Below are 16,533 nucleotides of genomic sequence, written 5' to 3'. Positions count from 1 at the left end.
TTAGGTTTAAAAAAATTGATGAACTTTTAACCTCCATGTGTTGTAGAATGTTCTAGAAAGTGTGTTGATAGAATACGTTGCATTTCTGACTTCTATGTGTACTTGAATATTAATAAACTTGTTTACATGGAAAATTAGAAAGACAGTAATAGAGAGAAGTTTTGAAAGTTAAAAGAATCAAGGAACTATTCTAATTTGTTCTTTATTACCTACAGGAAGGTTGCCAGTAGGTAGTTATAGAGTTAGCACGAGTTTCCATAGGAAGAGCATTTTTTGTTTTGCTTTTCAAATTTGGAGACATTTGATGAATCTTAATGAAATTTTAAAAAAAGTAATTCTTTCTTCATAGCAGCTCCTATGTTGAAAGTTTGGGGGTGATTCATCAAGAGGTGGGCCGAGATAATAGGGGGGTCCCAAAACGTGTTTCTCCAAGTTAATTTTCATAAGAAAGTTTAGACAAGTCTATAGGTCGATCGGGTGAACTGAATTACCCCAAATTTGGCAGGGAGAAGGGTCTTTGTGTAGGAAGCACGCTTTTGTTTATTTGTTGTAAATCCATTCAGTAGTTTTTTAGAGATATCAAGATTTACAGATATCGATATTTGGGAATTCTGCCATCTGATTGGCTGAGGCGTTATGAGCAGGATCTTGCTGCTTATTGGCGGCAATGCTGTTGCAACTAGAGGTGCTGGCCGCCATTTTGTGATTCCTTTGAAGCGAGTAAGAGAAAAAAAGAGTGAAAAAAGTAGGAAAGGAGGGTAGGAGCACTGTAAGCTTTGTGGGGGAGTGCAAAGCAAAGTAGTCATTGTACCGGTCTGAAAGTGCGGTGTTGCACAGAGTGACAAGGTGCTGATATGATATGGTGCTACACTCAGGTATAAAACCGAGAGCCTAAACTATGAAGTCATTGCTGTAAAGTGATGTGGTCTGGTGTTTGTAGCATACGTGTGCAAGTAGTGTTAGTAGGCGTTTATACCATACAGGGAGTGAGAAGCGAACTACTGACCGCTACTGTGTGTTGATAGTATAGCGGAAGCGGGAAGTGAAGTACTCACGCCTACTTGTGTGAAGACTTGGGGATGAAACCAAGGTGATTGCTGTAAAAGAATGGGCTCTGGGTGCTGTAGTATACATGCGCACGTAGTGTTAGTAGGAGTTTATACCATACAGGGAGTGGGAAGAGAACTACTGACCGATACCGTGCGTTTATACTATACCAGAAGTGGGAAGTGAAGTACTCACGCCTACCGGTGTGAAGACTCAGGGATCAAACCAAGCTGATTGCTGTAAAGTAATGAGCTCTGGGTGCTGTAGGATACTAGCCACTTTAGTTTAAGTGTGTAAGTATTCTTAGTATGTGTTTATAGTATATAGGTTGAGGGAAGCAAACTACTCACCCCTACTGGTGTGAAGACTCGGGGATTAAACCGTAAGCCAAAATTGGGAGCTCATTGCTATAAAGTGATGTGCTGTGAGCGCTGTAGCATACCTTTGGAGGTAGTGTTAATTCGTGTTTTTACAATATAGGGAGTGGAAAGCGAAATCCTTACCCCTACCAGTCTCAAGACTTGTGGATGAAACCATGAGCTCATTGCTGTAAAGTCATGTGCTCTGTGTAGTATTCCAATGTAAGTCATAGTAGAAGTAATATGTAATTCTACTAGAATCTAAGTATTTAATGTTAGAATGTAGGGCTGTCATGAGGGGAACCTTGCGGAGTTTGTACACGGTGCTGGAGAAGACGGTTGCCTTGCTATCTGCTCCTGTTGGTGGCTGTTTCAGGTGTCTTGTTTTCCTGTAATAAATCTACTTATTGGATTCACTGCCGTCTGCCTCTTCACTAAATAAATTTGGCGACAAGCGGGAGAAGGTAAAAAGAAGGCACCACTCACCAATATTTCAAAATTGCTTGCGTTGTGCTGAAGACCCGTTTTCTTCGTGGAGCTGTTTCTACTCATGCTAGGGTCGTCGGCTCATTGAACTATGTCATCCGAATTCTGGTAGGATTTATATTTTTAGATTTTGCACTTCCTCTGCTTCTTCACTACATTCTGGTCGCTGTACTATACGTGTGTAAGTAGCGTTAGTATGCGTTTATACTAACAAATGCATCATGGTCCTAGGGATGGTGACCTGTCAGCTCATACAATGTCCCGGGTTGTGCATTCGCGGGACATTTGTGTTTGCTATTAGAGGGCTGGTACATGGCTTCCACCCTGTGATAGCAAATCCTTGTTTGACAACTTGAAGCCAGAGGAGGTAAACCTTGTATCCCTTTACTAGAGGGGGTATGGATGGTAAAAATGGAGAGACAAAAAGCAACAAAAAAAAAAGCGGGGTCTCACCCGTTCATTTAAATGAGGCCCCTGATGGGTAATGTTCAGTGGAAAATCCAATTATTATATTGCGGGGTCTCTGTAGGACATGGGATCTTAATGTCACATGTAAATTAGGCGCGGAAGGGCACAGAGACGTTTTTCAGCCTAGGGGACCACCAGCTTCCCGGGTATTGTTCACTAATTGTTCAGGGGGTTTGAGGCCAACTGAAGTCCGGGAATCACCACACTCCGGGGCTTTATTTAAATATGCAGGGTGGGCCTCGGCAGTCCCTGAAGCCTCGGTGGTCCTAGGCAGTGCCTTATTTGTTCTGTAAACACACAGGCAGTACTTATGGTGTTATAAAGTGATACACTCGTAGAACTCTTGCAGTTTTAGAATTACCCAGGCTTCATTTGTGTAATAGTCGGTTAGATTATGTTTGGTAGGTGCACTGTAATATTAGAAAGGTATGCCCTTAAAATCTCCTATAAACAAGTGATTTTCACAATAAATACTAGACAAGTGTTGTCAGAAAAAGAAGACCTGTACACTCAGTTATTTATTTGAAAAAAAGTAACCTTCATTAAAACGCAAATAAATAGAAACATACTTTTAATAGAACACTTTAATATAAAAAACATGGGTTGGACTCCAGTGGAACCAGCGTAGGAAACCTGCAAGACAAAAATGAAACATAAGTATGTGTGCTATGTGGAAGAGGTAAAGAAAGGTAGTCCGAATGAAAGGACGATAGTGAGAATGGGAGGGAGGGGGAGTGTGTGGAAGGGAGAAGGGGAAGGAGAGTCAAAAGAAGAGGGGGAGGAGGAGACAGAGCGTCGGCCTACTGCACCCAGTCTTTAGTGTTTACCCTCTCATCACCCGTTTGTCTAGGACGCTGGGGTCTGCGAGAAAGAGTGTGGTTCAGCAAGTTCTTAAAATGAAACACATGTGACCAGAGATTATGGGCCATATTATCAAGGAACGGCGATAACATTATTACCCCTTTAGCGGCAGGAAACTGCAGCTAAAGTGGCGATAAAAGGTTGATAATATGCCCTTGTGAATTTCCATAGAAGCCCAGGTTCTGGTATGAATCTGGCCTTCTATGGGAATTCGCAAGGGCATATTATCAAGCCCATTGTCGCCGCTTTAGCGGCAGTTTCCTGCCGCTAAAGCGGCGATAATGTTATCGCCGTTCTTTGATAATATGGTCCTACATTATTCGCTACGGGAAAATCGCCTGCCTGCAACCTGTGCACCCAGGGTGCTGCACCCCAGTCCCTTCCCTCACACTGTGCTCAATTGTAGGTCTTGCACACGAGGCTTCACTGCTCACATGCCACCACTGGTCTGTCCCACTACGTTTTGGTGCAAGCTCCGAGTCCGTGGTACGTTTGTACGGTAGGAGACCTGGTCTCCGGTCGGGAACGGTGTCTTGATACCACGATAGAAGGTGGCAGAATGCCCGGGGCATCATTGCGGGGTGAGCTCCCACTCCACCCTTCTTGAACCAATCAATTGAATGTCTGAATAGGGAGAAATAATTTAGTGGTGGAAACGTCTGGAGGTAAATGAAGGTTTATTTCAAGCTTGGAGTTGAGTGCATCCTTCGTTTTTGAAGTACGATCTACCAACTGTTAGTGGTAATTGTGGTTCAAAGAGGAGCTGGAGTGCTCGAGAATTCACAAGGTTAAATAATATTACGTTATACAAAGCTTCATATAGAAAGCAACAGAGTGCATGCTAGAAGCATAATGTGGGTGTGTAATGCAGTGGCGGAAGGCTATGTGCATGTACACTTAGTAACGAGCTCACTACAGTACCCTAAAAGCCAACGCCATGTGTCTGTAGGGCAGGGCTGCCCGCTGGCTCAGGCCTACAGTATGGTACAGCAGGTCCTTAAAATAAGGCAGATGTGACTGAATGAGGCTAGAGATCACATCAATTCGCACATCAACATCGCTTTTTGGTATGTGCGCACCCACGGTGATGCACCCCACCCCTCCCGCAGCATAACGCCCAACAGGTATCCGTAGGGCAGCCCTGCCCGCTGGCTCAGGCCTACAGTACGGTCCAGCAGGTCTTTAACATGAGACAGAGAGGAGACTGAATCAGGTCAGAGATCACATCGTTAGGCACGGCAACATTGTTAGTTCACATCTGCGCTGCCAGAGTGATGCATCCCACCCGTCCCGCTGCAGTGCGCTCAATTGGAGGCCCTGTGCACCCAGGCCGCTCTGCTTACCTGCTGTTATTTTTGTGTGAGCAAATACTATGGGCAGCAGTGCTCACAATTCAGATGGAATGATGATTGCAGGATGGTTTACACCTCATGGATACCTTTCGTAGACGACGGACAGTAGGGCTCACAATTTATAGCCCGTGTTGATTGCCAGAGTGGTGTACACCTCATGGATCCCTTTTTTTTTATTGCGCATTGTGATATGCGAGGTCGATGCGGCTATATCACCTGAGGCAGTGTGGAAGAAGAGGAACGTGCGTCGTCGTGGTTATGCTAATTATACATACGCAAAGTGGGCTGGGCTTGCGTATACCAGGCCAGTGTAGGTATGTGAATAATTATTCCAGGGACCTGGGCGTTTTTCAGTTCCTGTCTGGCCAGGAAATGTACTTATGTGTGTTTCTTTTGTAATTTTGGCCTCGCAAAGTGTGCAATTTACATTAGAGTAGCATGTGTCAGGAGGGCAGCAACTATCGTTAATAAGATGGTGTTTGAACAGATTGAATGGCGAACATCACATGTCGTTGTCAAGGTTGTGGATATGCGCTGACACACATGTCAACGGTGTGCGGTATTATTGAAAGTGTTGCTATCGCGAAGCGTGCACATGTGAATGTGGTCGGATGGAGGGAGGATCAGCAGGGAAGATACGTCATACAGAGTGATAACACTCATTACAGTCAAAGAATACATGTCTAATGTGAATCTGAAAGTCTCACATATAACACACTAGTATATTGGTAAAGCCTGTCAACAGAGCGTACAGCAAAACAAATTTACACATTGCTGTTTACTGTTTGTCACATGTGATCTAGGATGTGCACTCTGTCCCTGGCTCCTGATACTTCTTAGAGCCACGAATACCCAGGCCGAAAGGGAGCACAATAATGTGCACACACACACACACACACACACCAGGGGCATTGTGTAACACATATTTGTTTTTTGATGGAACGTTTGAGATGCATGGCAATCACACGTGAAAGGCTAATGTACAGACCATGAATATTGTTTAAGATGATCGTTGCATGTTGTGTGTAGTATAAGATATGTGTACACAGCAAAAAAACTTTTCAAAAATGCTCTCTCAGCAGAAGAGGTGTCTCTCATCAAACGCTGTAGAGAGAATGAGTAAAATGGGTGAGGTCATCCAACTGTTACAATGGGAAATGTTATGAAGCAATCAAATGCTTTTTTTAAGGTCACATGGCAATCGTGCACCGAGCACGCTAGGAGGCCGCGCCTGACTCGATTTTGACAAAATATATTTATTATAATATAAGTTTATTACAGTTAGAAATAGATAAATGTTTGTAATATTTTAGATTATCGCTTGCTCTCATATACTGTTTAAAATTATTTAGATTTACTTTTAAGACAAAAAAAAAACAAGGGAAAGGCTTACCTGGCGCAACACTATATGTCTGTGACATAACACAGGGCCTGGCAGCGTGTACTTGTCGCATACGCAAAGTGCAGCAGGCACGACCCCATATACACATGACGTAACTCGTGACTTAGTACTGTGTACCCGTCCGATACCAAATTAGCAGCTGGGGTGACTTCATGCGTATATGAAGTTACGTGGGATGTGGTGCAACGAAGTTGTCAGATACGAAATGCACATCATTTACGAGTTTAGCAATATGGCGGATAGGATTCACGTGGTAATGGAGCTTAGTACGCCACCGGTATGAGAGTGCAGTTTTGTCCGAAAAAAATATATATACATATTTTTTGGGGAAGATATAAAACATTACATCAATTTTAAAGTTATAAAATAGAAGTATAATAGAGTTTCAAAATATTTTTTTTTTAAATTGAAAAAATATAACTATTCCCCCAGAATGCCATGCCACTAATGAAGGACTTTCCAAAACGCGTATGGCGTATATGGCACACGTTTGCACCGTCTTGAACCGTTTCCGGAACCTTGCTGCAGCACAAATAAAAGAAGGTGAAAGTGATTGCTGCCTGGGTGACCCTAACTGCGAGCAGTTTTGTTTAGATATTAAGTGGCCGCGCTCTGGTCACGGGGACCACCCCACTGCTTTTGCGGGTCCATGCGCTCCACCAGAGGGGCGCGGAGAATGGAGCAGTGTACCTGTTTGTGAGGCGTGAGGAAAGCAGGGATCGTGCTACGCTGATGTGGTGCCCCGATGGAAGTGTTACAAAGGAGGGAAGGAGGCTAAGCGGCACCCATTAGGGAAACAATACTGTCCTGGACTACTGATCCCAGGATACATTGCGAACTTACCAGCCCAAAGGGGGCGGAACTGAGACCTTATAAACACTTGCAGTACTTTGAACGCTTTCCCTCAACTATGCCCCCAGAATGCCATGCCACTAATGAAGGACTTTCCGAAACGTGTATGGCGTATATGGCACACGTTTGCACCGTCTTGAAGCGTTTCCCGAACCTTGCTGCAGCACAAATAAAAGAAGGTGAAAGTGATTGCTGCGTGGGTGTCCCTAACTGCGAGCAGTTTTGTTTATATATATATATATATATATATATATATATATATATATATATATATATATATATATATATATATATATATAAAGCACAGCATCATATTTTTTGTTTGTATTCATATTTTTCAAGTGTACACATTTTGCCACAGAAAATTCATATTAGTGATTTACAAAATGTAAAATTACTCTCTAATAGGATGTAGTTACTGTAAAAATTCTTCCAGTATGGCAGTATTTTCCTTGTCAGTAAAGTTTCTCACATGATCAGGCTGTGGGTCTTCATTAGGATGAGATACATGTAAAAGATAATGAGCACCTGCACTTTAGTAGGTTTTTGGGTATTCACATAACTTTGTAGGTCCCACCTCAAAAACGTTTGCATCCTGTAAAGGGTAGGGGTAAGTTAGTTTTCAGGGAAACTTAAATAATTTGTGCCAGGGTGCAAAGTTTTGCTCAGATACCAGGACCTTGTATCTCAGGACTGCCAAATACAACGGCTGCATTTTCTTGATTACATCTCATGGCTCTTTCATTCACCACCAGACACTCCTTGTGCCTTTATCTCACTCTTGCAGGTTTTATTTCACCTCAGGTTTCTCCGTGGGTCACAGTTTTTCAATCTTTTTCTTGCTCTGGGTGAAAGTTTGATCAGGCGCAGCTGGCACAGGTAAGAGCCTTGGGGTGGAGTGTTAGGCAGGTAGTCGACAGACGACAGGATAGGTAAGATTAAATAAAATGAAAAAAATAATACTTTTCTTGTGCTTGCGATGCAGCGAGCACAAGGTAAGTGGTTTTATTTCTTTTTTATTTAATTTCACCTATCCTGATGTCTGTCGGCTTCCCCCCACCGCCAGCCCAACCGCTCTTACCTGTGCCTGGGTTTAATGAGGAAGAATAAATGCCTGTTCACAAAATTGAGTATACTCCAGCTGCAACCACTGGCTTACATTAAGCACTGAGAAGGAAGTGGAACACCACCATAAATGGTCAGGGTGACTTCTACATGGTAAAACATATTTCTCTGCTGGACAACGAAATTCCCTTTTTAATTTTCCATGTCCGTAAATACATATGCATGTGACTAGCTCAGAAAAGCTGCCGTAGAGCAGCCTTCTGGTAGAATTCCTGTAATGATGTACAATTTTGATGATAGTATGCAAAGTATAGGCAAGAGGATGTAGCCTTACTGCTACAGCAGTTGACCTCGAAACTGGGGAACCTGGTTTGAGTTTCTGCAATGAAGCTCAACATCTTGTGAATCTGGGCAAATCACTTAGGGGGTAATTCACAAGGACTTAGCTATGATTTATCCCCACCTTAACGCATCAAAAGTGGAGATAGATTGAACACCCCATTCACAAGCTGGTGCAAACTGCAGGCATCGCCTGTATTCCTGAAATAACTGCCCCAAAATGTATCTCCACGGTGGACACCACCAACTAACCCTAATGAGATGCAGAGTAGGCGTTCCCGTGCAAAAGCAAATGAAAAAAACACAACACCACTTTCACAATGACCTGCCAGATCTGCGATGCAAAACAAAAACAGGCGATAAGTCGCAGTAGCAGCAGTGAATTAACACCTGCCTTTTGCTGGTGTTAAGCAGGACGACTACCCACAGCATGAAAGGGAGTCCAGCCAAGAGCCACACCTGAAGACCCACAGATGCCATGGAGACAATGATCATGCAGCTCCGATACCCATGAGGGCCACAACATCCCCCGCCACCACCCCCAGCCCCCACCTCCCTGACATACACATACTGTGCACAACACAACAGCCACAACAAACGCATGGTGCTGCACACTGCTAATATAAATACACACATGTGTGGCCAGAAGAATGAGTAACAGTCACACAGCACTAAAGTAACAATCAAAAACTTTATTGAAACACAGCACAAAACACCATTGCGGAAGACTCCTGTCAGGTCTGTCAGGGATAATCTCGACGTAAAAGCCTGGAAAATAAAGCACAAAATCAGGATGCGTGTCATGCGCACATCAAAGGAGCGAGACACAGAGAAACAGAGAAGGAAAGTGAGCCCTAGAAAGAGAGAGAAGAAAAGGAAGGGAGAGAGAGAGAGAGAGAGAGGGAAGGGAGAGAGAGTGAGAGAGAGAGAGAGAGAGAGAAATGAAGGGAGAGAGATTGAGAGAGGGAAAGGTAGCAGAGTGAGAGAGAGAGAGAAGGGAGAGAGAGTGATAGAGAGAAGGAAAGGAGGTGAGAGAGAGAGAGACACCGCCACCCCTGCGCACACAGGTCCCACTATTCACCTTTTGCCACCGGTGTGTCCATCCGTAGGCACACCACGTGCCCGTGCGAGCTCGAGGCCCCGGTTACGCCACCATAGCATGGTCCACATCATGCGGGCACGCCCTGCGGCCCAGCAGGTTCCACTCATGCGGCTGAGTCTTGATTCATCAATGGCAGAGACCACATCAGTGAACACGTCATCATCGCAGGCTGCACACCCGCTTAGCAATTACGGGTGTCACTAACCCTGTACAATGGGAGTCAGCAACACGTGGTGGTAGGCCAGTGACAGACGCAAGGCCTCGGGTGCCACTAAACCTGTGCAACGCCAGTATGCGCCATGTGGTGGGAGGCCAGTGACAGCTGCAAGGCCTCTGGAGCCACTTACCCTGTGCAATGCCAGTCAGCAACAGGTGGTGCTAGGTCGGTGACAGCAGCAAGGCTTCGGGTACCACTAACCCTGTGCCAACAACTTATGCGCCCTTTATGATTGCGCACTGTGGAGCGTCTTTCATCCAGGCACCACCGGCAGAGGGGAATGTGACGTTGTCGGCCCCTCATATTTGCGGGGTCACATGGCCTGTGACACCTGTGCTGGATGGGTGTGGTGTGTGTGCAAACCTGCCCTAAGGGAGTGGCAGTGAAATGCTGACAGCTAGACCAGTGACCTGCACACCACCAGCGAGTACGCCTGCGACAGGTAGCTATGTGGGCCCCACTCAGAGCGTAAGCAGAGTGGTCTGGCCAGGCATAGGAGGGACCAGCGCAGGGCTTGAAACAATGACTCGGGGGTTCTGGGTGTGGTTCATTTCATGTCTGGACAAGGAAGTGACTAATGCGTGTGTCCCTGTTGCAGTTTCCACGGCACCCCGAACACAATAGACAATGTAGCATACGGTGACTGGCATCCCACTTGATAAGCATCATTGACGTAAGGGAAATTATTGTCCCTACATTCATCCAAACATTCATATATGAATGATGAAAGACATGACACAGCAGTGCGTCACTGGATGTTCATTGCAGTGAGTGTTGCAGCTGGAGCGGTACAGGGCCATGCCAAGCACACCACACAACATGGGCCCGTGGAGGGCCTGCCAGAGTCCATCCAGGGAAGACAGGTACTGCGGAAGAGGAAGGGTACAGTCCACAGTCTGCTCTCCATATCATTTGCCATCAAACAGGACATGGCGGTCCAAGGTGAGTGCAGCAGAGTGTATCGGGGGTCAGTGGAACGTCATGAGGCCATGTGCGTCACCAAGCAGAAACAGGCCAGGTAGTGGAAATTAATGCTAGTGCCTCCTTCTGAACACAATACCATCCACGTCCTCGGATGTGTGCTCTGCCCCACCTGTGGGTGTTGCAGTACCGGCTGCGGTACTGTGTGCTGGAGAAGGATTGTCGCCGCACTGTGTGGCAGTGACACATCAGGTGCCGGAGTTGATACGCCTGCCGCACTGTGAGGCGCCGACACACCAGGGGGCGGAGATGTGGATTTGTAGGTGCAGCAGCATTCATCAGTGTCACGCCTTGTGGCAGCAATGCCATGATGAGGATCTGCAGGGCATGCTAGATCCCAGCTACATTTTGCTGATGTGCTGCCATCCTTTCTGCCTCCATCCGCACCAGGTCCTTCATTAGCCTTCGCATGTGTGCCAGCTCACAACTGGAATCTCTGAAGCCAGTCTAAGCGGACAGGTGTTCTACTCTCTGCGTCATGACTCCAGCGATGTCAGTCAGGGCTCATTGGACACCATGGAGTGGGCCCTGGGTGTCCGTTAGGGAGTGGAGCTGGTCCCTAATGGGACCTAGACACCCATGGATGGCGTCCAGTTTGGTAACCTTGTGGCCGAACCCCACCTGCACCTGCTCATCCGTCTCCATCTGGCCCTCCTGCACACAGCGTTAGAAGGCCATGGTTTGTGCCTGGGGGTCTTGGATGACTGCCAGGGCTATGTGTGCCTCCTGCTGGGTGGTTTGGGTAGTCGGTGGAGTCTCCTCGATGCAGCTGGGCTGCCCTGATCCAGGAGGTGAGTTACGGATGATGTCCATGATGTGTTGGAGGGCTTGGGTGTCGATGCTGGTGGTGTCCTCCTAGTCATCAGTGAAGAGTGACTGGGACTGCTGTGCAGGAGGTGTTGATGGTGCCTATGCAATGTGAAAGGGAGATGGTGTATTACAATGTGTCCACATGTATGTAGCCGCATGGGGCATGTTGACATACAGACGGCATTGCATTTTACAATGTGACAGTGCGTAGATCAGGCCCATGACCCAGAGTCATTGTGGGTGTACACTGTGCTCTGCTTAATTGTGCATGTGTGCCATTGTGGCTAACTCCACCCGTCCCCTCAGTACCAGGTGGTCACTCATCCTATTGTGGTTGTGTTGTGTCCTGTCCAGCAGTGTCCTTCCCACCAACTCCAGACATAGTCTCCACACTGATGACTGTCGACATCAGCTCCTCCATGTCATCCAGCACGTGCTGTGGCACTGGGTTCCCACCTCCAGTCTGCATTGCTGCCTTCTAGTTGGCTGCAGGTTTCTCTTTGGTCTTTCACTTGATGTCAATCCATCGCCTCTTGTCCTCGTACATTGACCTCTTGTGCTCTCTGACGACATTCACCTTGTCACAATGTTCCAACATATCCCATTTTTGGTTCCCAATGACACATTGGAGATGATGAACAGTTGTTGATGGTGTTCCAGCACCTCCGTATTCAGGATCCTATTTTCAAGCGGACTGAACTTCATCTCCCTCTTCTTCTTGTCCTTGCCCTTCCCTGTCCCCGAGGTCCCAGGCTGGTCATCCGGGGTGCTTGGGGGGTTGCGCTCGTCCTCTGCGCCTGCTCCGCTGCCCTGTATGGTGCTTGGGTATTGGTCAGTTTGTGTTTCTGTGTTTTTTCTACTTTTATAGTGATTTTTCCCGCCTGCCATGTGTGTATTTCAAGCCTGGCGCTGCTTACCGCTGATTTCAACATCATGCTTTGGCCCATCGCATGTTTTTACGCGTTTGTGTTTTTATCTCCGCCGAGGTGGTTGTATCACGAACATTGGCCACGGTTTCGGCAGACTATCACATGCTACCGCCTTGTTGTGAATTCCATGTTAACACAGGGTTATTTTTCTGCGATAGGCTGCGATGTGTAAAGGTGCGTTAGAATTTTTTGGTGATGGTTAGCACACGTTCTTGTGAATATACCCCTTAATCTCTTCGTGCCTAAAAATATGAATGTGTCCTTCTCTAACTGGTGCTCTTGTAAAGCCCTCTGATACCTGATGTCGTGGGTCTAGTTCGAAAAAATAGGCGTAATGCTATCTGAGTCTTACAACTTCCTTTGCAAATCAGGCCTTAAGTGGCCATTTGAAATACAGCAGATCACTTAAAAATCTAAATCATCTACAATAAAAATAACTATTTGGCTTCTGTTCCGCTGATTGCAAGTGGTGCAACTTTATTTGTTTAGCTTGGTCAGATCAGAATCTTTGCAATACCAGCTCATATTGATCACCCTGCACTGTTAGCTGTAGTTCTTTTTTCTTCATAAAGGTTGACAGTTACTTCACCTTGAAACAAATTAGTGCGCAATTCTAACAATAAATAATCTTTGTCTTCAAGGAATTTTGAAGTCCCATGCTGGAACGTGTATGTTGCACTGGTATCACAAATAAAACTGTGGTCAACGGCGGATAATTGTCAACAAGGAGGGGAAAAGTGCTTATATACAGTAAGTTGAAAACATTCTGTGTACACGCTGATTGTTAATGGTTAAAATTTTGTTTAAATTTATGACACAGAAAAAGTATTCAGTACAGCTTTTCATATTTTAATTTAATTTAGGGCCATTAGTTTAGAAAATTAAACCTTGAAAGATGTAAAGAACTATATATAATTAAGTCTTTTATTAGCATTTGCTATAATTACACTTATAAAAAAAAGAAAAAGATGAATTAAGACAATGAATTATAGGTTCTCAATTATTTTGCTTTCAACCAGTATTGATAACAATGCGATTATATATCCGTAGCTTAATTGGGCTGTTGCGTTTTTTGATGTTTAATGTTATCAAAGTCAGTTTTGCATAAAAAAATCTTGCAAATCTAACTTAGCGAGCGAGTTAACCCTATGTATCATGCGCTGCAGTCCGAATGACATCTAAGTGCTCCGTGACTGTGGAAGTGATATCATGAGAGTTGCAATAGATGAACACATCATAGTATACACCTACTGGGGGCAGATTTACAAGTCCCTTTCACTGCCAGTATGTCACTTTTTGTATTTCCTTGCACCATATTTACAAGGACAGGAAAAGCCACCCTGTATGGCTTTTCCTGTCCTTGTAATTATGGCCCCTTTATACACAGCACTTTGCGTGAAAGGGGCGTTTCATGGGTGTTGCTTGGGTCGTCCCACGCAACACCCATGGAACCAGGCACATTTCCAGATTTACTGTGGGTGGCACAACAAGGAGAAATGTTTCCATTTGTCCTCGTTTTTTCCTCTTTCAATGTGTACTGCATTCTGTATAATGCATTGCAGGACGAAAATGCCTGTAGTGATTGTTTTTCTAAAAGCAATCTCCCCATGGCGCAGGCATGGTGCAAGGGTTCCTGCGCCGGGGCATGTCAGCTGTTTGTGCGCCAGTGCAGGGGAGAGCACAGGATTGTGATATATCATTGTAGATATGTCGCATTACGGTGCTCTGAAAGTGCCGCAGCATGGCGCAGCCAAAGGGCTTGCCGTGCCGCGCTGCGGCACTTTCTGGTAGATCTGCCCCACTAGTCTTTAATAAGATCTTGTGTTTCTCTGTGCAGGGTAGGAAGGTCCAGTGTATATTCTAATATCCATTGTGTTCAATGTCCACCTGTCAGATGTTTAGAATCCTGATGACTGATTGGCCAAAACTGAAAGACGCAGGATTAACATCCATGATCCTCAACCTGCATTTAGGTGCTCATATACGTATTTAAATAGTACCATATGTGCATTTTGTATTTAATAGTCCAGAGTGTCTCCTTTCCTTGTTTTAATCTTTGGCTGATGAGGTGTACTATCAATCTTCATTTGCTCCGTCCTCATCACCCCCAAATGCAATGCTCACGCCAGCTGGCATCCTTTTGTAGCTGGCTGGGCTGGAACCTGAAAGCGACTCATTCAGCTAAGTTCTCCCTTCCCACAGAGCGCACAGCCAAAGATCTGTATATGTTCAGGGATCCTGATTTGTTTTATATTGATGGGGGCAGTTAAGCTGCCCGTCAACTAAGATGTATGCTTACACTTCTGAGGCCTTTTTTGGGACTTCCTTTATAATGGCACAATTCTGGCATTTGTGTTTCTTCGAACAGAAACATTGACATTTCTGTACATTTAGATTTAATTTGGACTAACATTATAAAAATTGCGTTTCCACATGATGTTCCACATTTGTAGGTGATGAGTCAGAAATGTCTTTTTGATGGTGCAAATAGATATATAAATGAGATGCACGGAGGTGGCATACCATTTTCTGTTACCACTTCCTTGCAAGATTGGTGAACCCTGCTTTCCTCAGATTTGTTAGCATAACTAGCATTCTGGTGCCTGCTGTCCTATACAGCCAGGAACTGGCATCTTGACATCGGGGGCAGTATTACGTATACAGTGCATTTTCCTGGTTAGCAAAAGGTGCGCCCAGCACTAACCAGGAAAATGCGCCGCATTATAGTGAATGTGCTACCTCCAGGGCAGCTGCGAACTCGCGCTGCCCTGGGGTCAGTGCATTCAGGTGAAAAACAGAGCAGTTGCTTTGAGCCCCCTCTGTGTTCACTGTGCAGGCAGCAACCCATCTGCACTTTGAAGGAGGATTAGCGATCCCCCTGCAGGCCGGTGCTGTGAGTGACTGAACACGCCTGCAAGAGGATGTCTGGGAGGGGTCCATGGGACCCCCTTTCTCCCTCCACAGGACTGCTATCAAGGGGTGCACTGACATTGCGCCTCCTGACAACTTCTTTGCCTCTGCGCCCAGGTCTGTAATAAGGTACAGGCGTAGAGTCAAAGGGATTCCCTCATTTCTAAGGGGCCACGCCACCCATGAAATGAGGGAACGCCCTCTGAAGATAGCACTGGTGCTTTAAGTGTACTAGCCCCATCAGTATTAGAGAAGCGGACGCACAAGCATCTGCGGCCCCTTCTGTTATACTAAAGGGACCTGCGGGCGCGCAAAGCAGGCACAAACACCTGATGTGCCCGCGGGGTACTTCCATAATACGTCCCCAGGTATCTTACACGCTCTTATTTTGGCTCTCAGCCCAACAGCAAGAAACACTCTCCAGATCTAATAGAATATTGTACAGCACTCTATGCTTTGTTAATTCACATGCAGTGCAACACACTGCCACCCCCATGCTCTAGGGCCCTCCTCTGAATCCTGTGTCTCTCAGCTCCTGAGGAATGCACTGATTCAACTTTTAATTAGGTAAGAAGAAAATCCAATTATGAGCTTAAATAGTATCTGGTGACTTTTAAAATGGAGAACACAGTCTGCATTTGTGCACTTCTTTGTAAGGGACTCCTTTTGAAGTAATGATGGGCCTTTCTAATGGCAATACAAAAGCAAATATTGAGATAAATGACATAATCATTCTTGATTAGAAAGAGAGAATTGGGATACATTCACAAATATTACAGAAAGGAAAGGGGTTTGGGACAGCTCACAATAATTTTTAAAATAGTTTATTGTGAGTAGAAAGAAAGAATAAATATTTACAAATCTTTACAACAGCCATATTTTGCCATATGTGTCAAATGAGAAGGACGCTGACCATTTAAAATAATTTACAAAATGTAGATTTCGTGTTATGTATCCACATCTTCCCTTACATTTTGCCATTCCTTAGCGTATCAATATTACTATTCCTGGAAATCACCACATCACATTCCCTTCTAATGGCAGCTGGCATTCACAAAACCCCTCCTTTGGAATCGCTTTTTGTAGGCCTCAACTGCTTTTTAGGTTTAGCACATCCAAAAACCTTTTTCTTACTCTCTGTTATGCATTAGGCTTGTTGGTGTATCATTCTGCCTCCTACCGAGTGTTTCCATTGCAATGCATGAAGTCCACAGTTTTCAGGCACAAATTAACAATCCAGCTATCTTGCCAGAAATATGTGGCTCAAGCTGAGACTTCAGAGGGGAATAAGGGACCCAACGCGGTACCAAAGCAAGCAATTCACATAATAACTTTGGCTCCAAAGGCAAAATA

At 45.2% G+C, this 16,533-nt stretch overlaps 1 protein-coding gene across 1 annotated transcript in view; it reads left to right on the top strand.

Moving 5' to 3' along the window:
• Window positions 1-16,533, top strand: part of LOC147688885 (uncharacterized) — a 243,578-nt gene that overhangs the window by 164,781 nt on the left and 62,264 nt on the right. The window contains exon 2 of the mRNA XM_086939982.1: window positions 12,912-13,020. Within this exon, the coding sequence (XP_086796108.1) occupies window positions 12,912-13,020 (109 nt within the window). The remainder of the gene's footprint in view (window positions 1-12,911; window positions 13,021-16,533) is intronic.

This window comes from Lissotriton vulgaris, chromosome 10, assembly GCF_964263255.1.
Source record: "Lissotriton vulgaris chromosome 10, aLisVul1.2, whole genome shotgun sequence".
Taxonomy (NCBI): Eukaryota; Metazoa; Chordata; class Amphibia; order Caudata; family Salamandridae; genus Lissotriton; species Lissotriton vulgaris.
This window is presented reverse-complemented; position numbering and strand designations above follow the sequence as displayed.